Source organism: Pleuronectes platessa, chromosome 7 (assembly GCF_947347685.1).
Source record: "Pleuronectes platessa chromosome 7, fPlePla1.1, whole genome shotgun sequence".
Lineage (NCBI taxonomy): Eukaryota > Metazoa > Chordata > Actinopteri > Pleuronectiformes > Pleuronectidae > Pleuronectes > Pleuronectes platessa.
The window spans coordinates 17,365,877-17,387,949 of NC_070632.1; the positions used below are offsets into that span (position 1 = coordinate 17,365,877).

General features: G+C 43.6%; 1 protein-coding gene across 4 annotated transcripts in view; it reads left to right on the plus strand.

The window, feature by feature from the left end:
* Positions 1-251: 251 nt before the first annotated feature.
* Positions 252-22,073, plus strand: part of LOC128444267 (cGMP-inhibited 3',5'-cyclic phosphodiesterase 3A) — a 75,686-nt gene continuing 53,864 nt past the window's right edge. For all 4 annotated transcript variants that reach the window (XM_053426638.1, XM_053426639.1, XM_053426640.1 and 1 more), the window contains exon 1: positions 252-1,834. In XM_053426638.1, coding sequence (XP_053282613.1) covers positions 908-1,834 — 927 coding nt within the window. In that variant the 5' untranslated portion in view covers positions 252-907. The remainder of the gene's footprint in view (positions 1,835-22,073) is intronic.

Consider the following 22,073-nt stretch of genomic DNA (forward strand, 5'->3'; position numbering starts at 1 on the left):
AAACCGCCAATAGAGATAAGCGTGGATGCACCATATTCATTTACTAATGTAATTATATAGGTCAACCCTCATGATTGCTGTATTTAATTAGGTTAAGAAATATAATATTCATAAAATGATGTGTACATAAACTCAGATGTGATGATGATAGCGCCTGCTGGGCCGGCTGAGTGATGATTGGGGGGCTTCAATGCTGCTGCAATATCTTGCTCCCTGTGTGGGGAGCCGGAACTTGGGGGTGTAAACTGAGGCGGCTGGTTGGAGAGCGGGTGACAAAACACTCTGGATTTACACACCAAAAAACGAACAATAACCCGACGGACCCTCGCTCCAAAACGGCTCGAATTCCTCGGCAGATAGTTTATCCTCGAAAGTAAGTGGAGCCTCTGCTATTTCAGGAGGGAAGTGGCCAAATAATAATAATGGCCACGGAGCGCACCGTCTGCGATTGAGTGTGTTCACGGACCGGGACTGATGTTTCACAAAAGAGACCGCTGCTGCTGCTACTGCCCGGACTCGAGCGTGGAGCCACAAAGCGAGGAGAATGGCAGAAGAGGTGAAAGAGACGGCGCGCCACAAAGGAGGGCAAAGCAGGACGCGTGTGTGCGGAGGAGCGGTGCCCTAGATCTGAGCAACATCTGAGTTACTCGGACATCCCAGCCTCCATTCATGCTGTTCAGGGCAGAAGTGTCTCAGCCAGCACCTGGGAAAACAAAGCGAATGCGTCCAGTGGCGGCTCATCCCCGTGCGTAAATGGAGACGCATCTGTGCGTATTCGCGGTACTTTTTTCAACATGCGGACAATACACGCGTGTTTGTTCATCTCATTAACCCACGTCCGGCCCCGTGACCGCAGTGGTATAGATGCATTAAAGACTTCCTCATACTTTCATATCTGCCATGAGTGATGGCCATGCCTGCACAATCTGACAGTGCCGGTGTGCAGGGCAGCTCTCACGAAAAAAGCTCAAGCGCACCGGATCGCAATGGTTATGTGAAAGCATGTGTCATCCCACTGTGCCGTGACCGAGGCTGCGAGTCGTGGGTGAGGCTAATGTTCACAAAATCATGGAGTTCCCAGAGACTCCGGAGTGCGGTGTGTGTGGGGTCGCTCTCGGTTTTTCTCGCTCTGTTGGTCAAATGTGCAGATTGGAGAGCTGGAGCCAGCAGCAGCAGCAGCGCTGACAACACACTCTCGCATTCATCGTCCTCCCTTCACTTCGTTACAGGCTGCGCTGCGGAGCTGTTGCAAACTTGCTGGAGTGTGGTCTCGCCATTGTTCACCCTCCTATGTGCCTTCTTTTGGGTCGGTGTGTACCTATTCCGCTGCGGGGTGCTGATCCAGAGCGCCCTCTCCCTCCTGACCGTGTGCCACCTGGGCGAAGCGGCGGCGTGGTCTCTCCTGGACGGGACAGATGAGGAGGAGCGGCTGTTCTCGTTCTCCACCGCGGCCGTTGTCGCGCTCGTCTGCGTGGCCACCGGCGCACTCATGGTAGCGCGGCTGAACCGGGGCATATCCGTGATCGTTCTCCTCAGCCTGATCAGGACTATCTCGCTCTTCTCGCTGCACAAAGTCAGGGCCACTTGGAGACCGTACGTGGCGTACCTGGTTGGAGCGCTGGGCATCCTGCTGGCGAGGTATGCTGACAAGCTCCTGCCTAACCAAGGGAGACACAAGGAGGGCTGCACCCCCGTGACAGGAGCCAGGGAAGAGATCCCTGTATTTAAAAGGCGCAGGAGGTCCAGTTCTGTGATAGCGTCAGACATGGCACACAGTCAGTCCAACAGTAAGTCACATCGCCGGACCTCTCTGCCATGCATCCAGAGGGACCAGGTAAGAAGTTTCTGTCCCGTTCAACTTTCCTATTTCTGGGCTTGTTTTTATTTTCCAATGACGAGTTTGATGTTAGAGATGAGAGGAGGGCGCAGTGCAAGGCCAATAACATGAGGACTGTTGGACTCTAATTAGAATATTCACCATTATTTTATCATTATCATTATTTTTATTAAGCAGTGGTTTTATTGTTGGAGGTTTCACAGCTTTTAAAGAAGTCTCGTATGGTGACGTCTCATCTACACAGCATTATTCTTATTATTTTTATTATGATTATGTTTATTATTTTGTGTATCCTGTTTTACATTGCACTGAGAATATTACAGTTTGCTTGTAATGTGCATTGGTCAGTTGTTATTGGTTTGATCAGTTTGGGATAACAGCTAAAACAATTTACAGTTATCCGATATAACAATTCACAGTATTCTTTGTGCCATTGTTTATGTAAGACCTCAAGAATGTCTTTGCTCTTAAATGTGAAAGTATGATAGCCTTCCCTTATCTTCTAACATTATGGTCAGGAGGCTGCACCCATCAGAACACGCTCAAAGGCTTTTATTTCATGTGGATATATGTACAGCATGGATGCAACTGCAGCTTTCTTCTGTCATTTAAGACCAAAGGACCAAATTTGGTATTTTGTTGCCAGCGGGAAGCTATTTTAGAAATGCTGCTTTTAAGTGTTGATGAGAAAGGAAAGCTGAGGATATGATGTCAGTGATTCATCTCATCCTTGGTTATTTATGTCAAACATTTTCCCCCAGATGAGCCACTGCCACCAAAAATGACAAATGCATTTTTGATCTTTCTGTCCATGATTTTAATTATTGCCACTTGCTCTGCTCACTCATCAAGGCTCGCTGTCCTCAAAACCCCAGGAATGTAGCAGCCTTGAATTTTAAACCTCCTCTGATACTAATACACATGCATACCGGCGTTAAAGAGGCGATGGGGGGGCTTCACTCAACCAAACTCATATCATCTCCTCAGTCCACCTTATGGAAAATCAATGAGCATGCTGGGCATGTGAATGGGAAACAGATTTTCACAGTGATCAAAGCTCTCCTTGTGACCTGTGGGTGCAGTTAGGTTGGGAGATCAGAGGCTGCACTGTCGGCCCCCGGCCACTTGAAAGATGCCCTCAGCTCTCGGGGCTAGTTAGTGTTGTAGTGTGCTTGTTTGTTTTTCTTTGTGGTCTCACACACACATACACGCACGCACGCACGCACGCATTAACGCACGCACACAAACACACACACACGCACACACAAACACACACACGCACACACAAACACACACACGCACACACACAAACATATACTGGAAACACTTTACGCTTTATTTTTATTAGGGTTTGAGCTGAAGATTATTCACGTGTCAGTCTTTATTAATCTGATATGCGTTTGTTGCTGTGCTGCAGTGACGGAGTGAGAATGTATTTTTTATTTTGAATGAGTGATGAGCAACATAATTGCTGGCTATAAAGTTTGCTCTGTAAACAAGCATGTGTACAGATGTCAGATTATTTCACACGGCTGTGTATTAAATAAGTATTGTTGCAAATAATGGAAAGAACTACTACTTTATCAGCAAACACATTTTTTACATTTGAAAATACACATGTTAATTTACGTTTTTATCTCTTTTTGCATTAAATTATGTGGTTTTACTATGTGTGATCTCACACTGTGATCATGCAAAATGTTTACAAATATTGCGAAAATGAAAAATAAAAATTCTAAAACAACAAATTCAGATATTCTGATCATCCAAAGAGTTGGATCATTGGTTTTTATTGCTAAAGCTATATGCAGTATTTCACCAAATACATAATAAACAGTAGATAATAATTGATACCATCACATTAAGATTCAGACCCCATTTGCCTAAGGGATTCAAGATGCAGTAACCTAGAGAACAATAAAAATAGCCCTAAAATTAAGACATTAGCAGTTAACTGCTCTCATTGATGCCACTGTGGCAATTAACTTGTTTTGGTCTGTTTTAGATTTTTGTTGCTCCTGTAAAACCTGAGCAGAACGGAGGAAACATACCAGGAAAACAACATCTGTCTCACAACATTTATCACATCTCTGTCTCTTCTGCTCTGACACCTCCACCAGGCCCGGGATCATCTTTATTATGATGATGTTTTGTTTTTTGTTTTCTTTAGTTGTGGCACGTTAAGACAGCCGTGCTCAGCCTGTCTTCCTAGGTTACAAAATAAGAGCTAGAAAGAGCCAATAGAGTTTCTGTAGAAAAGCCTGAATCTTGCATTCCCCGCTCATGTGTGGCGGTTGTGCAAAAAGCAGTTGGCCAGTCATGGCCTGCCTGTAATTGAGACACACATGGCATACATATGCTGTCTTAACCGTGTCTTGTCTGTGTGGTCTGTAATGTGTAAACAAGCCCATGCTGACCCACACAAGTCATCACCTCGCTCGCACTGGCCTCCCTGAGGGGGGTCAGACACACGTTAGGGGCCACAATGCAGACACCACATGCTGATGGGAACAGAGGGCGACGTTAGACGGCATGAAGTGACCAACCCACGCTGCCTCGAGCAGCAAATTGAGGTTTGCGAGGAAGCGCGAAGGCCATAGTTTTCCAGGTAGTGCTTCTCAGTTCAATGACCTGAAGGGGCTGTGTGATGTTTTAACAGTCCTGCGCTTTCGCTGTGTCAAATAGAGTTGTGATGTTGTAAAGAAGCAGGAGAGACCGAGGCATGACAGAGGGTTAGATCTGCACTTTGTTGACCCGATGGTGTTTGCATTAGCTCCGCGTCTGTGAAGTGTTTGAAGGATTGTGTCATGTTGTATGGAGGATCGCAGCTCACAGGAAGCGTCATCTACAGGAAGCTTCCCTCCCAGAGTCTTATATAATGGCCCTTCAGATTGATGGTCATTATTTAAGAACAGTTAATCCAAAAAATAAACAGATTATAAATAAATCCATCTGCCTTTGCTTCCTCGCAGGCCTTAAAGGTACCGTGTTGCCCTTTGCCGCTCTGCCAAAGCCAGGCTCCCACAAAGCCATGCTCCGAGGCTACGCTTCAATCTGCTCAACTGTAGATTTAATAAACAGCCATTCGCCCTCCTTTTGATTACAAATTGGCTGCCAGCCTCTATCAGCTCAGCTAAGTGGGTGGATCTCACAATGCTGGGGTCATCCTCCCAATCACTGGCATAATAAAAGAAAGTCATTATCAGTTGATCTCATAGCGGTTAGCCGGGGGCCTCCGCGGGATAGTCCGTCTTCGTGGGTTAATACAAAATGACAGGCCAGTCTTCTGTGTTTCAGCTCGGGATATTGAACTGGAGGAAGAGGTGTGGACTCGTGGTGTGGATCGCTTTTCACAGCGTGTAAGGAAATTTGAGTCCAGGTCTCTCCTGCTGCAGACATCAGCTCTGTAATGGAACAATCTCTCCTCGCAAGCAGAGGAAAGAAGGCTGCCATGTTGCCAGCAGACGTCAAATGTTTTTTTCTAACCAAGCCTACCTGAGCGACAAAGTTTGAGCAGAACTGATGAAGCAGGGAGGGGAGGAGACTTTAGTGAGTTGCCTCTGCTTTTCTCTCAGCGAGGTGTTGGAAACACCTCTCGTTTCGGTCGGTGACTCCTCCCGCTCCTCAGCGCTCTGTCCTTTCACTGACACCAACACAAATATTATCCCAACCAGAGGAGGAAATTCTTTCTTAACTTGGATGATAAAGATATTCTTGAAATCTATGATAATGACTTCCTGTGGAATGGGATCCAAACACAATTACTGTTGCTGTTGTAAATGTTTCCTGTTACTCTATTTTTGCTGCACCATCCATAATTGAATTGTGTTTTGGATGGAGGAGGCTGTTGATAGCCTGTAGGGCAGTGATTTACTACTGGGCCAGTGCGCACTCTCATCCCAAACAGCTTGTTTGTATTCTAAACACACAGCCTCCTCATGGGATATGATTTCTTTTTTCATTTTTCTTTTCACTTTTTTTTCTTCTTTTCACTGGACTGGCCTCCGGGTTAGGAATGGTCTTGCTGAAAGCCTCCCTCTGCATTTGGAAAGGAAGCTGATATAAGGAAGGGGTCATGCATATTGAGATTGGGGGATTCACTTTGCACTTTGAATCCTCATCCAGTCCCAGTGTATTAGCTGCGGTGTGCGTGTGTGCAAGGAGGCAAAGGGTGGAGGAATTGGGGTAGAAATGAAAGTAGGTCATTCAAGGTTTTGTTTAGTAGCCAGGCAAAACAGCAGGCTTACTCCCCCCCCCCGAATGGTGGAAGGGTCTCGCATTCAACTGAAACTGAGTAGCAACTTTTCGCATGATGTGCACCCAATTCGAATGTGTTGCGTCTGCCATGTTGGCTTCCCAGTGTGTGCCACATTAAGCTGAGGTTTGATGTGTGTGGCGGCGTAAATATTTTACAAACATTTTTCCCCAAACCAACCTTCTGCACAGTTCTACAAAAACCAGCAGCTGCTACCTGCTTATAAAGTTAAAGGTCCTGTACTGTGTTTGTATGTTTGTTTGTAAGAAAAAATATATGAGACCTACTGGACAGATTAACATGAAACCTGCTGGGACGATGCAGTGTGGGTGAGGAAAGTTGTAGTGTAAAAAAAGCAAGTGCTGGTGCTATAAAAAATACTATGAAAGTATCATTGCATTCAATACACAGAGAAATTCCCAAAGCCTGTATTCAGAAACTGTGCCTTTAAGATAACCATCAGGACTGACATAACTTAGTGATGTCACAACATCAACAGTAACCACCCCAGTCATGCCTGTGGCATGTAGTGTATAACTGTTCCTTTAAAAGGCAAATAATCGTCTAACGTCCTTCTTATTACTCCACTTAAACACTTTTTAATGATGTTGCCATGCTCTCAGAAATTACCTGCATGAGAACAATGTTGTTATTACCAACAGCAATAATAGTCAAACTACGAAAATGAGACCCACGTTGTAATAAAGTGGAATTATTCTTTAAACTCTCCATTACATGGCTCACCATATGTGTCCAATTCTTTCATTACCTTCATTTATGGCAACATGAGTAGCTCATATCCTGATTCTTGCCCCGTGTCTGTGATCACCTAAGCCAACCAAACCAGAGGTCCAGCACTAAGTGCAGTGCCCCTCTTCCATCTCTTCCCTACCCCTGGCACAGCCACGATCTGGCTCCCTACGGATTACCATGGAAATTATGGAAGCACGTCTGTGTTAGCATGTGTGTGGACGTAAGTGTGTGTGTGTGTGTGTGTGTGTGTGTGTGTGTGTGTGTGTGTGTGTGTGTTGCCAGCAGCTTGATGGCTGCCAGATGCTGCAGGCTGAGAGGTTGAATCCGCTCGGAGAAACACGGAGGGCCTCCAACCACAGACACAACCCAACGCAGCTGGAACTGTTAGACAGGCAGAGGCCTCCAGTCCTGACACACAGCACACATATTAACACCCCAGGATTCTAATAACTGCCTCCTATTTGAATAGAATGGCGGAGTCTTAAGCGAATTATGGAATTTTTCTGTGCGCGTTGAAGGATAGATTACAAGCTGTACTTTCTTCTGCTGTCCGTTCTAGACCAAGGCAATTATGTCACTCAGGTTTTCTGTGTTACCATAAGAGACTGACTATTTCTGTGATGGAGGTGAACAGAATGTTCCTGGCACAAATGTGTGTATGCGTACAGTATGTGGATGCGTGTGCCTCTGCATGAGTGTGTTTGTGTGTGAGGCAAAGATGGAGAAAGAGAGGAGAGAGTGTGTGTTTTGGTGAATGACTGAATTCACTTGCATATTTGCATATAATATGACACCTGGATTTGAGTTGCATTACCATAAAAATACGCTCTCTGATAATTAACTCTGAGAACTATTAACACATTTCTTTGTTTAACAGAAGCCCAACTTCTCAAATGTTTGATGTTGTAAAGACCCAAGCGTCTACATTGGCAGTATCTGAGATTGTTGTGTAGGGGCTGGTTGGGGTTTCTGGATTTGTGGTTTGGAGCACATGTGTCATTTGAAAGTCAATTTATAAAGGATCAGTGTGTAAGATTTAAGTGAAAGGGAACTTTTGGCACAAATTGAATAGAAAATAATCCTAGTGATGTTTTCACTAATGTGTGTCATCTAAATTGTACGAATTGATTTTTTATTTAACTTAGAATGGGCCCTTTTTATTTAAATACTTTATCATAACAGCGGGAGCAGGTCCTCTCTATGGAGGCCTCCATGTTTTCTACAGTCGTTCAAACTTGACAAACTAAACCTCTTTTGAGTTTTTACGACAATTCTCCTTTCATAGTTTTTTTGTTTTTGTAAAAGTTCTGCAAAATTAAAAAGCCCAAATTGAGCGGTAAATGAAGTTTCTCTCCTCCACATTAAAGCACTGCCCCTGAAGCTCCTGAAAGGAAAGGATGTTTAGCCACATTCATGATAGCTGTTCTACATTTGCCCTGAACAAGATAATTTTAGCCATTGTGAACATTGTGTAAATAAGGAAATATAATCACTAAAACAGGAAATAAATGATTACTAGTTATAGTACTTTTTTGTACAAATTACACATTTTGATACTCAGTAGTAACAACACATTTAGGTCAAGTTCAGTCCATGCTCTATGTGCGAAAACAAGCAATTGTGAGTAACGCTGGAGCAATGTTTTCCTCCTGTTAAGGATGGGCAGGTTAATAGTTCCCAGAACATATCCGGTACGGCAGAACATCACTTTGGGGAACTGAACGCAACACGTTTGGCTTTCATCTGTATTTATCTTCTTAAAGGGCCTTTTCAATCACACGAGGAGCCCACATTTAAGACAGTGATCCCTTACATGAGGGGACATTCCTGCGCCTGCACTGCTGCTGAATGAGCTGGAATGTGCAGGTTGAGCACAGCCTGAAGGACGGGCCTGTGGGCCCATTCAACCAGCCCCCCCCCCTCCCTGGCTCTCCTCTCCCCGCACACCCTGACCTGAGCCAACACCACCATCCTGGGCTGTCACCAGGTGTGCAGCTGGCCTCTGCCGAATGAATAGACACTCTCACATTGCCCCGGGAAGTGTGTGCTAGAGTGTACATATGTGCATGTTTGTGAAAGGGAGGTAGAAGTGGAGAGTTGGAGGGGGGAGTGCAGTTCTAGACGTAAATAGCTGCCATTAGGAGGATGTGTGAAAAACAAATGGAAGAAACGATTTTGGCTAATTTCCCTTCCCTGAGTGTGCATGTGCACATCTGGGAATATGGTCTCTCAAAAATTGATCTCATGATCTTTGATTGGCGTCCATAATCCTAGCCAATCCCTCGTTCAGGTTCAGTCTGACCGTTGTTGTTCTGTTAGAAACAGAACAGGCCACAGTTGCTGCTGCTGCTGCTACGTTTCATTTAACAGGCAGGAACATTTTGAACCCCTCTGACTGAGGCTGTCCAATAAATCCAAATATAGTCAGCTATTAATTGATTATTTATTTCAGGAACATGACGAGTGACGCAGTTTTCACTGAGGGACGATTGTTTTTAGAAATACACTGCCTGGCTGGCTGCACATGTCTACAACTGGACGAGCTATTGCATCTATTTTTTATTTGATCCAAATTGTTCATGAAGTACACAATTTCCACAAAACATTACAACCTCGTAATTTCATCACAGTTTCCAAAATATAAAATGTATTATTATTCTTTAGTTAATGAGCATTTTGGATTCAAATTCTCAAAGTGTTTATAGAGTATAAAAAGTATTTTACTTTAATATCTTATCATGGTCGAGTTCATTTCAAAACTCTAAGGCAGGTTAATGTGTCACAATGCATCATATTTTTATACAAAACAAAGTAACTTATAGCTATGGCTTTCAATTAATGTAATGGAGTGAGTATTATAAGCGGACTATGTATTACAACGTATTAATTAAGTACAATTGATTGTATTTAGTTATATTCCACCAGATTTGATACCAGATTTTATTCCTAAAAAAAACTTTACCAACTGAATTCCTGTTAGAAGCATGTATCTATCACAGGTAGGGCTCAAACTTTGGAATAGTATCCTTTGAACTTGAATGTTATGAGGTTCAGTCACTAAGCTGCATGTGTGTCTAGCCTGATGGCGCGGTGCGAGGAAATGTGTTATTGTAACCTCTGCCTGGTGAGTCCTCCCCGTCCGTCCAGCCCCGCTGCCTCACTGGCTCACCATGAGCCCGTCTGTCCCTGCAGCCAACAAGGCTTCTGCTGTTCCCCGCTCAATGCTATGTTTTACTCTCTAAATATGTTGGAGAAAAAAAAAATCTGTCTGTACATCTGTCTGTCAGTCAGGTTATTTCAACCCTCGCAGGGGCGAGAGTCCTAGGGTTTGGGTTAAGGGCTGTTTTCGCACAGTCACTTTCAATTAGTCAGATATTAAAAACGCAATGTATGGCTGCAGCGCTGTGCCGAATTTGCATGATGGTACACAGTGTCTATATGAGTTACATTTTTTAATGGATACATGGACAAATACCAATGTTGGAATGCTGGTTATGATGCTCAGTTAAACAGTGTGGATCCTTTTCTGCCTCTTTGGTCCCTTTTCTGAATCCACTCTGTAAACACAGACCGCTGATGGTCAGTTCAAGGAAATTAGTTATTTTCATCAATTAAAAAATAGCCATCTGATGATTACCTGTTAGTGTAGAAAAAACTCGAAGGAGCCTTTTTCCCTTCAATGTGCCAAGTGCAGTCAATATTTACAGGTCAGATATTGTAGAAAGTGAGATTTTAGGCATATAGGTGCAATATAAATACTGCGAAAGTATCAAAGCAGTCAGTCCATCAATATGAAAATGTGCAGAAAACTGGAATTCCGTAACTTTGTGATGTCATCCACCTCTCTGGGCTACGCCTCCAGCATGGCCCACCTGGACACAACTTTTAACAGTTAGTTTCTCTAAAGCTATTTTCAGACAGCGGCTCTTATCACCAAATGCTCTTTAAATTACATCATCTTTCCAAGTGGACACCTTCTTCAACGTCTTCTACCTGTAAGGCTCCTCTCTTTCCTCCTGAGATATCTTTCTCTCAGCTGTGCGTCTGTTGGTCTCTCAATCGCGCTGAATCCTCTGTATAATCCCGTGCTCTATTCTCACACGGACTCACTCTGACATTATCCACAATTTTTACTGCGGGAATGGCAGGAGAAAGTCCGGAGAATGTCCGCAGTCAGCTGATATGTGCATTTTACTTATCACATACATCCCCTCCGATTGATTTCAGGAGATTATACGGAATGTCTGAAATTAGCTCAAGTGGCTTAATGACTCCCAGTTAGGAGATGATACTCACTGCCTGGAGTCAGAGCTCTGAAAAAAAAATGTAACTACTTGACGGCTTTGTCTCTAGCTGCTGCCCACTTCAGCATATTTCTTATATGTCGTGTTCCAGCCTTGTTCTACCAGCTGCCAAATTACATCCATGAAATCCCCAGTGGTCGTCTGCAGTCATGCCTGTTCCTCTGTCTGGCCTCGATGCTCACTGGTGGAAGCAGCCAGGTGTAAACCACCAAATCACACCTGAGCACCTTAATCTGAATTTGATGGTCTGGCTCACTTCAGTGCTGACCGACAGTTATTTGCATTTTCATAAAGTGTGGCAAGCTACAGTATTATTGCATCACCCATTGTTATGTGTCACTTACCAATGAGTCAGAATAGAGGCTCGGACGCTCTCTTCTTTTCTTATTGTGATTCCTTGACCAACTCAAAAAGCCCTGTGTCTGAAAGAGGAAATGCAATAATAATGTAATATTACATTGAGATAGTCTTTTATACTTAAAAGTGTAAATATCTTCTTAGATGTATCAAACATTTTAATAAAACACCAGAAACCTGTAAAATACAGGACCTTATATTTCATTTTCAATGAATGTCACTACACTGTACACACACAAACATACACTTGCATGAATGCTTAGCAGACTGGCTCGGCAAGGTCTCATTGATTTGTTACTGCCATGCTCTGCATTGCCTGGAGACGCTAAATGATGTCAAGGCTGATGCGTTCGTGTGCAGGTGACATCCGTTTATACTCGGCCATAATCAATGGCTATGAACAGCAGGCTGCTTGTGTGTGTGTGTGTGTGTGTGTGTGTGAGTGTGTGTGGTCCTGTGTCGTGGAGATAGTGGACTGTTGCTTCCAGACACCCCTTCCGTCCAAAGATAGCTCAGCTAACTGGCTAATTTCTTTACGGACCTCAAGCCACCCCGGATCCATGGTCGCTGGTGCCGGTCACGTCTTCGGGCTGGGAAACCAGAAGTGAGAAAAGACACGTGCCATGACAACATGTGAGCCTCATTGATAAGACTCATATCCTTGTTTTGGAAAACTTCCAATGAATCTCCATCCTCTGCCCTTCGTCCACACAGATAACACATGCTCTGTGTGTTTCTGTGAAGTCTCTGTAAAGTCAAGGTGATGGGATTCAACGAAGGGTTTGGGGATAGGATGGGAATTTATTTTAAGGGCGATTATTTTTTTTTGGGCTGCCTCAGGTTTCTGACTCCACACACTCTCTCCATGATATTTTTCTATTAGCTGTTGTTCCATTCAGGCTGTCGCTGCACCCTGTGTTGTGTCCTTCAGGGCTGGACAGTTTCAATGAAATCTTCTCTTCAGGGCTGTGTAAAAGTAATGACACAGCTGACTTTCACAGTAATGTCTTCCTCGATGGCACCGCTCTCAATATCCATATTTTTTCTCATACATTGTTTAAACGTGAGGGAATCAGTACAGAGCTGCCTCGTACTGGGGACAGTTGGACAACGGGAACAGATAAAGAGTGGCTGTGTTGCAGCTGAAAGAAAACGGACGTTTGATAAGAGAGTAAGTTCAAAAGTGACATGGCAATGTGGAATTGTAAAAATAAATGTTTTTATCTTAAAACAACTTTAAAGAGATTTATCCGTATAATGTTGTTTTCTAGAAGTGAAGCTGAAATTGAATGACTAATGTCAGGTTATATGTTTTGTTGTTGTGATTTTTACGTCTTTGCTATACATCGCAATATTTATTGTATCGCAATATATTGTGAGATATCGTGACGTGATAATACCGTGAGGGTCCTTGCAAATACAAATCCCTACTTTTCTCATCTTCTGTCAGTGGAAAGATTTTTAGGTTTCCTCTGGGGACCTTTCAAGTCTTCTCCTCAGACTTTAGATAGTTTAGCAACCTCACATCCTGGATCATCTCTGAGGCCACATTGCATATCTGCTCTTTTCTAAAGCGGTGCTACCAACATTGTCTATAATCTGTACCTCTCTTTGGCCTCTTAGTTATCCTGGCCTTCTTTATGAGCTTATGTTAAAAATGCATGTTGACAAATATATTTTGGTGTGTTTTTTCCTCTGTGGCTAATCAACCCTTTACCCTGTGTCGTGCTGTCATGGTCAGACCCACTTCAGTGTTTAGATTGAAGAAATGGGGGAAGGTTTGGCAGGTGATTCATCAAGGTTCTGGAGAGAGTGTTTCCATTGTAAGGACAAGGAATGGCATGTGGTGGTTTTGGCAAAGCTCCACAAACTGGAGAGGCAGAAGGACTTTTGACGTCATCGGGAAACGTGACCCATTTCTCAAGAGGCGAGGAGCCTTGGGCTGGTTGAGCAGATGTTGCACAGATGATCCTGTGCACATGCACACACACACACACACACACTCATACACACACACACACACACACACACACACACACACACACACACACACAAACGCATATCTACCCTGTAAGCACACTTTCTTCTTTGCTTTATTTTCCGTTAAAGTACCCATAGAAAAAGAAACGGCGGCACAGAGACTTAAGCCGGTTTCACGTTTGGTTTATGGTTGTGCATGGGCGGGAAATGATGTGTTTATCAGCTCGTGCACAGACAGGAGACTAGGAACATGACAAAAGGGAGGTTGTTACAGGGTCATTCAGGTTTTACACATACTAAGCTTTTTGTAAGGAACACCTATACACCTGCGTATTCGTGCAATTAACCAATCAGCCAGTCATGTAGCATAAAGTCATTCTGATACAGGTCAGGAGCTTCAGTCGATTGTCACATGAAACAGTGGCTCTGCTGTGGTATGTTGTTGGTGCCTGATGAGCTGGTTTGAGAACTGTTGAAACTGCTGTGGCTTTGGGATTTTCATTGACAACATGTCTAGAATTGACTCAAAATGGTGTAAAATGAAAAAAAGACATCCAGCAGCAGTTCTGCAGATGGAAACAACTTGCGGATGAGAGTGCTCAGAGGAGAATGGTCAGACTGGTTGGAGCTTACACAAAGGCAACAGTATCTCAGATGACCACTCTTTACAACTGTGGTGAGCAGAAACGTATCCAAGCTTGAGGCTTATGGTCTACAACAAAAGGAGACCACATCAGGTTCCAGTCCTGTCAGCCAATGATTGAAAACTGAGGCCCCAGGCTCAACAAAACTGGACAATTGAAGACTGGAAAATTTGCCTGGTTTGATAAATCCCTATTTCTGCCCAGGCACATAGATGGTTAAGTCAGAATTTGGTCCCAATAGCTTGAATCCATGGAGCCTACCTGCCCTAAGTCAAAGGTGCATGGCTACTGCTGGTGGTGTAATGGTGTGGAAAAAGTTTTATGGCACACTTAAGGTTAGGGCTGCTTGATAATGGTAAAAATCATAATCACGATTATTTTGGACAATATCGAAATCACGATTATTCAAACGATTATTAATATGTGCCCTTATTCTGAAGTCTATGCTTTATTCTTTAAATGACTGTAACCGGAAGTACCAGTCACTTCCGGTTCCGGTAAATGTCCCCATCTGCCCCCCCACTACAAGCACACAGACAGAGGTAGAAAGAGAGGGGTGGGGAGGGGGCTATGAGGACCTTCATCATTTACCCTCGAACCCCGACATTTAACGGGTTGCATACAACAACAAGCGGTTGCTGCTCCTCACATGCTCGTCTCTTTCGGAAAAATTGGCAAATAATCGTTTCAACTCGATTATAGTAGTTTGGAGATCGTTTGACCCCATAATCGAAATCACGATTAAATGGACAAGGTGACGTTAGGCCTTAGAGAATCACCGATTCAGTTCTCCACTGGCTCCATCAGCCAGAGGCAATCTCCTCCCATCACTGCCATCAGTCTGGCACTTTCAGACATTACATAAAGCTTTTCTTCCTGCTCTGTTAGCTCATTAGACATGCTATGGTGCTGTACCGGGTCTCTTTATCCCTCTGCTTTTTGCACCTTTTTCACCTTTGATTGAAAATGTAAAGGGTGTCTGTCATAGTGCTTGTTCTAAGAGATTGGGGACATCAAACTGCTCCAGGCTGACAGACATTTCCAGTGCAGCATCATAAAATGAAACCCAATACTTTTGGCCCTCTGTCTCCTTTGGCATTTTTATCTCATTATATTTGTGTAACTCCTATAGACAATCACGATTAAGCCACATAGGTCAGATAGATGTATGTGAAAGGTGTTGCTTATAGTCGTAGTATATGAACTTTGATAAACCCACTGCTGCCTTGCTCAGCAGCACACAGACTTGTAGCAGCCAGAGACGTTAGTATGGGGGCCAGTATTCTGAGATTTGTTCGGCAATTTTTTCGCCCAAAGACATGCACATGAGGTTACCTGGAGACTAGATTACGCCGGTGTGAATGTGATTGGTTGGTTGTCTGTGTGTTGGCCCTGAGACAGACTGGCGACTTTCACCCAACGTCAGCTGGGACTACCTCCAGCTCCTCTCAACCCTCAAATGATAAGCCATATAGATAATGGATGGATGGATTTTACTCTTTATTTGCCTGACGTCTAAATTAAATTAGCTAAAAACTTCGCCAACATACCGTTCATGTCCTTATTGTATTTACAGCTTATTTTGTTTTGCCCCAAGTGGCCCAAAACTCTGCTCCTCTGGTTGTTTCAAGGTGTTTTTCTGCTTTTCTCTCTCCTTCTTATAAAATATATTTTTGTCACATTATTGTTTTGTCATCCGCCACCATGTGAGTCCTAACTCAGTCTCCTGTGGGAGTCGATAATGTTCCGTCTAATCTGATTTCAGACTCTAAACTCGATACACACATCACGATTTGTGGTGTAACTGATCGTGTACATAATTTGTGGTAATGAGGAGGAAAAGAACTCAGACATTGCACAAATTTCATATAGATGAAATCAAACCCTGGACACAGTATGTTCATTTGCGATGCCTGTAGCAGTCCTCTTTTGGAGAAGTTAGTGAGCAGAGCCTGCTGATCTGCAATCTGAGCGTCTTTGGGATCTTTGGGATCTTTGTCTCGACATCACAGGTTAGACTTATCCATAATATGAAGATTTCTTTTATGTTGCATATAAGTGTCTCTGTTCATAATGTAGTAGGAGCATTTCTCCATTTCAAAAAATTCTATTACTTCAATACCTGCCAAGCCGCAGCTGGCAGTCAGTTTCCTATTTCTGACAAAAAACTGCCAAATGTCTAAGATCTATGGAAAAGGAAAATATCAATTCCCATTGATCTTAATCATAAGCTTGGCTGTGTGCTATTGATATGTTGATATTGTTTAGTATTTTAATCTGGCTCCGCTTTTGCAGCCGCTGCTCCGTCTTTTGTTATTTTTTCCTCAGGGAAAAGTTAGAGGCTATATCGTTTCAGGCAGATGTCGGGTCAGACTGTTATTTTGTTCTGCGTTTGGAATTCAGACAAAGTCCAGACAACGAAATGGTGGCTCCTGCAGTGGGAACTCTTCTCACACTGTCTGTGATCTCATTATTTTGGAAATGTCCTTGGTAATGAAGATTGGTCACCTTCAAGAAGCAACTTCTTAATTTACTGTGACTAAGGTCTTAACGTCTATCGTCGAGCCCAGTTCCTTGTGGTTGTGTACTCCGCTGCTGCTGCGGGACGGTGAGCTGAGAACATTACATGCTTATAAAGTTTATTTCTGCTTCCTTTCACATGCGCCCTTATTGTTGCTTGACAGCAGGAATGCACTTGGATGTCGAAGGAAATACAAATAGACGACAACACACAAACACACACACACACACACACACACACACACACACACACACACACACACACACCTGTATTGAAGCGGCCAGTGTCTGTGAAGTTGCCACAGATGTAATAAGCACTCATTCATTTCCACGTTGGCAGAATATTAGGACTGATTCAAGGGCCGTTAGATGAAAAGGTCAGTTGGCTTGTTTTGAGTTAGTGTAAGATTTCCATCATCGTGCCGCACGTTCTACCAGGCCTGGTCCAAACTACACAAACTGTGTCTCTGAAGCCCTTGACAGCTTGAATTCTGCTAGAAAGCCAAGAGTCTGCCCTCTCCTCCCCTCAAAACTGACCTGCCGTTGGTTTACTTACTTCCCTTTTTACTTACCCTCAACAACGCTCGTCCAAACAGCAGCATAACTTTCCCCCTTATGTGTTTCCCTTTCTCCCAACGTGCCATTTTCCAGAATTCTTCCACTTTTTCTCGGCTCCCCCCAACCCTCGCACCTTTCATTGTTTCCAGACAGTGGTGAAACATACGGAGGGGAAATGTGTGGAACGATAAAATCTGTTTGCATGGAGAAAGACACACACACACACGCACAGAGGAGGAATTGTTCCAGGAAAGTGGCATCTGTGCAGGCCATTAGACAGGGATTCAGTGGACCTGTGCGGCCCTTTTACATATGGTGGTCAGCTGCTGGAAAGGAACTGGAACCAGGGGTCACATTTGAGAGAGAACATTAGGGGAGATGATGCATGTTGGACACACACACTAACTTCAAAGTCCTATCGTGCCCTTCACCGCCACCCTGGTAGCGTCAGATCACAGCAGACAACGACCCTGTGGGCTACAAAGTAAACCCTGACTCTGCCTCACACGTCTGGAGGCTCAACACATTTGAACACTCATCTCCTCCATGGGTCACTCCTTGAATCACAAGCCCTCAAAAGTTGGACATTTGTTCCAAGGGAGTCTGAGGATCAGGAATGAAGGTCTGTGGTAGTCTCTCATCAGTGGCTAAAACAGACAGATATTATTGTAAGCAAAGAAATGGTACTGTTGAGTGCAGGTCTAGATCCCCTCAAACGAGTGATGAAGAAAGCAGAGGGAGTGAGAGAGTGAGGGAATGCTTTGCAGAGTGTTTGGGGAAGTAGAGTGTGGAGGAGGCCTTCCTCTCAGACCCTGCAGCTGTGATTCATTAGTATATTTGTGTTGTTAGGTCTGAGTTGACTGGACCAAGTGTGGACCCAGGCCAGACCAGGCCAGGAAATTTCCCACTGAGCCAACGACACATGTATCTAAAAAGTTTCTCACTGCTTTTAGACCGTGGTGCAAAGAGAGATTCCAATTCCATGTTTGAGTGATTAAACATAATGTTTGGAGGTTGTCCATGCATTCGTACATACGTCGATTCTTGTGAACACAATATCTCAAGAACGCTTTGAGGGAATTCTTTCAAATTCAGGATAAAGGTTCGGTTGAACTCAAGAATTAACTTGTTAGTCTGATGGTAAAACGTTGAAGCTCAAAGTTGCTGTGACCTCATAAAGCAATTTTTTTACCTTGTGTACACAATATCTCTATAACTTCTTGAGAGAATTCCTTCGAATTTGGTGCAAATGTGTTCTTAGACTTATGGATGAATTGGTTAGACTTTAGATGTGAAAGGTCAAAGTCACTGGGGGGTTAGGGTTATGGTAGGGTTAGGGTTAGTCAGGTAATGTTAACGAGGGAAAATCTTTGTTGCTTCTTTGTAAACTTTGCTTCTGGGTGGTACATAATGTTGGTCAGCCTCTGGGAAGATCCTGCTCGTGTTGTTTGAATATGGGTTGTGTCAGAGCACCTGGTCGGACCCTCAGGCAGTGGATGTGACTGCACATGCTGCATGAATACGAGTCTCATTAAGTTCACTGGCCTGCCAGGTGGACTGCAGCTTTCTTTAGTGTGCACACACACACACACACACACACACACACACACACGCGTACAGTGTGTTGCATGAATCTATGCATGTGTGCTTGCTAAGAGGTGCACAAATAAGACACTTTCACACCCTTTGTGAGGACAGACAGCAGGAGGGAGAGCTGTTGGGCTGTTGGTAAGCCTCTAATTAGATCAACTCAGATATGGTATCACTGTAACCAAATTAGTGATGATGCAGAGTGTAGTATATCAGGTTTTGGCCAGAGCTCAGTCACATTTGTGGCAGAGAAGTGACATGGAACACTTGTCCCAAATGCAATAATCGAACTTGCGTAACGCACATTAAGGACAGAGGCTGCAGACGAAGATGGACTGACGCTGGATGGAGCTCACACATGTAACGTTTTGTACACACACACAGAGGGACAGGTGACTCCAGTGTCAGAACAAACTTTGTTGTCCAATATATTTCAAACTTTAAATAGTAATAATGTCCTGGCAAAACATGTTGGCTCCTTACTATAGCTGTTTAAAAATTCTTAAAAAAGTAATCTGTGTTTATTATGAATACTGTTCTTTCGAGATTAGTTTAAAGTGGTGTGGAAAGTTGACGTCAAAATGCCATGAGCCAAAAAGGCAATTTTTTTATTATCAGTCATATTTTTACTCACTTAATTAGAGAGAACATGTTGAACGCTGAACGGTGTATTTGCACTTTCGCTCCAGTCTTGCTCATTGAAAGAACCCTTCGTATATTTGTCTGCATGGCGTCGACATATTCAATTTCTGTGAATATGTAATTTTGATTAAAAAGTTATTATAAAACTGCAAACCACGAACCGTGAGCCCTTTTCAACTTGAAGCTTGTTATTTATATTAGATGCTAGTGTTGTGACAGTGGTCTCATTGGGTTGAGTTAAATAAACTGAGGCCTTCACTTTAACATGAGCATGACAAAGCAGTGAAAGGTTGAGTAGACATCTTGATCTTGGCCTTATTAAGAGCAGTGTCATAGATACAGATACAGTTACATAGTAACTTCCTATTTCTAAAATTCTGTTGAATTAACCAAAAAGCTTTGTGAATCAATGTGTCTATCAATATTTAATATTGGTTGCAGATTTTTTTTTATCATAGCCTCTCAATCTATAACAAAAGTGGAAAGCACAATAACCTGCAACCTCAATCTATAGGTTATCAAAAATAAATTGAAGGAATTTATAATTTAATAAGAAAATGCAGAAGGAAGGTCACTGGTGAAAAGCATCTCTCGCATGATGGTTATTTATTAAGGCTTCAACGAAAAAGCAAATTCAAAAATCAGTGATGCAGCCATGTATCTTTACTTTTCAACTATTATCCGGAAATGGCACTGCTCTGCTGCTGCCACCAAATACCACATAAGCACTCTTGTCACATCTGAATGAAGATAAACATAAACATAAGGGATTCCCATGTAACAATGGCAAAAAGCGGTTTGAATAACATTTTAGTTTGAAAACTCAGTTAATCTGATCACAGCGGAATCTGCTGGAGTCAGTCTGTGGTCTTTGGGTCTGTTGACGCTGTCTGGACTCACCTAATAGTCTTTGTGGTGGAAATGTGTCCGGCCCTCAGTAATGGAGTCTGGATCACATGTTTGTCTCAGAATGCTCTTCTCTGATAGGCCCGCTGTTCTTAATTACCAGTGTGACTGTTTATCCACACTGTTTGCCTGGATCCTTATCAGCCCTAACAGTGTTTTAACTCCCAGTGGAGAATGTGTGGGAGATGGGGAGAGGAAGTGGGCAATGCGTGTGTGTTGTGACGCACAATGGCGCACATGTCAGCGTGCGTGTTTGATGTACTTTGTCAAACACGGGTCAGAATGTGTGGAATGCAGAACATGCAGATTCTGCCAGCGATATGCTCGTGGTTGTGCTGATGAGGTAGAGTGAGAGCTGCTCTGTTGTCACGGCAGAGAGTTGGACTTGTGGTCTGCAGTCACAGAGGCGATGCTCACATTGAGGCTTCATTGCCGAGCGATGAGTGTTGGAGTTTTTTTTTGCCTCATTCCTCAGCACCAAGGTTAACTGGCAAACGCTGACTTTGCACCTTTTCCGTTCCAAATCACAAGCCCTTGTAAAATTTCGCCAATTTAACTGAGTCTGGATTGTAAAAATCCAGAGTATCATCATCGTCTGCTTTTCATTTGTACTTGAGCTACTAGAATGAGTTGGCGCTGTGTGTGTACATGTGTGCAATCACATGCCTTTGTTTGTGTGCGGTGTGGGTGCACGTGCATATGCAAACATGCATGTAACCGGAGCTCTGGCCGTCTCGCTGTGTGTGTGTGAGAAATGGTCCCTGTTTTATTGGCCTGCTCCTCAACAGACTGTATGAGTAATCACATAATGCCTGCTCTGACGTCAGAGCTGTTTCCGTGGTAACACAGTGCTCCCCACTCTGGGGAGGCGCGTTCGTTTTTTCTTCTTTCCCCCACATCTTGTCCTGTGTGCGCTCAAAGCTCCGGCCCCGGATGGAGACCTGCCGCTAAGATCTCCTCCCCCTAATCTATAGCTTCACCATTCGCCGGTATGATTAAAGCCCCGGACTTTGGTCTCTTTTACTTTCCACTTCCTTCTTCATTTCATCATCCACCCATCTCTCTACAATTCACTCTGAACCTTTTCCCCTCTCTCTCTCTCTCTCTCTCTCTCTCTCTCTCTCTCTCTCACTTCACTGTCCCTAATTTAGTAATCCTCTGTCTCTCCTTGCCTCCCAGCTCCATCTCTTTCATGATTCGTCCCCATTTTACTCTCCGTCCTCTCTCTTCCCCTCTCCTTTCTTCTCATCTGCGAAGTTTGCGATGCCCGACAAACCACCTCTCCTATTTCCATGGCAGATGTGTTCATTTTTCTCCCTGCCTTTCATGCACTGTTGAATTCCACTGAAGGGCCGACCCCTCTCTTTTTGCAGGTTCTCCTCTCTTTACGGTTTCTCCTTTTTCTTTTTCTTTCCTTGCTCCGGTGTGAGGACGAGCTCGGATGAAAGGGAAACATACTCTCTCCTGCATCTGTGCACAATGAGATTAATACGGCTCCAGCCATCCTCGGGGGGGGGGCGAGAGGACAATAAAGCAAGTTCAGCTTTGGTTTATCACTTCATCGTAAAGAGGAGTATCATTAAAAATTACCCTTTTGTTTAATTTTACAGTTCCTGGAGAGTGCAAATACATTTTTAGTTAATTTTTACTGAACTTAAAATTAAGTCAGATATATTTAGACCTGTTCTACCTCTCCAGTAACCAGTGTACTATAATTCCAAGTCTGA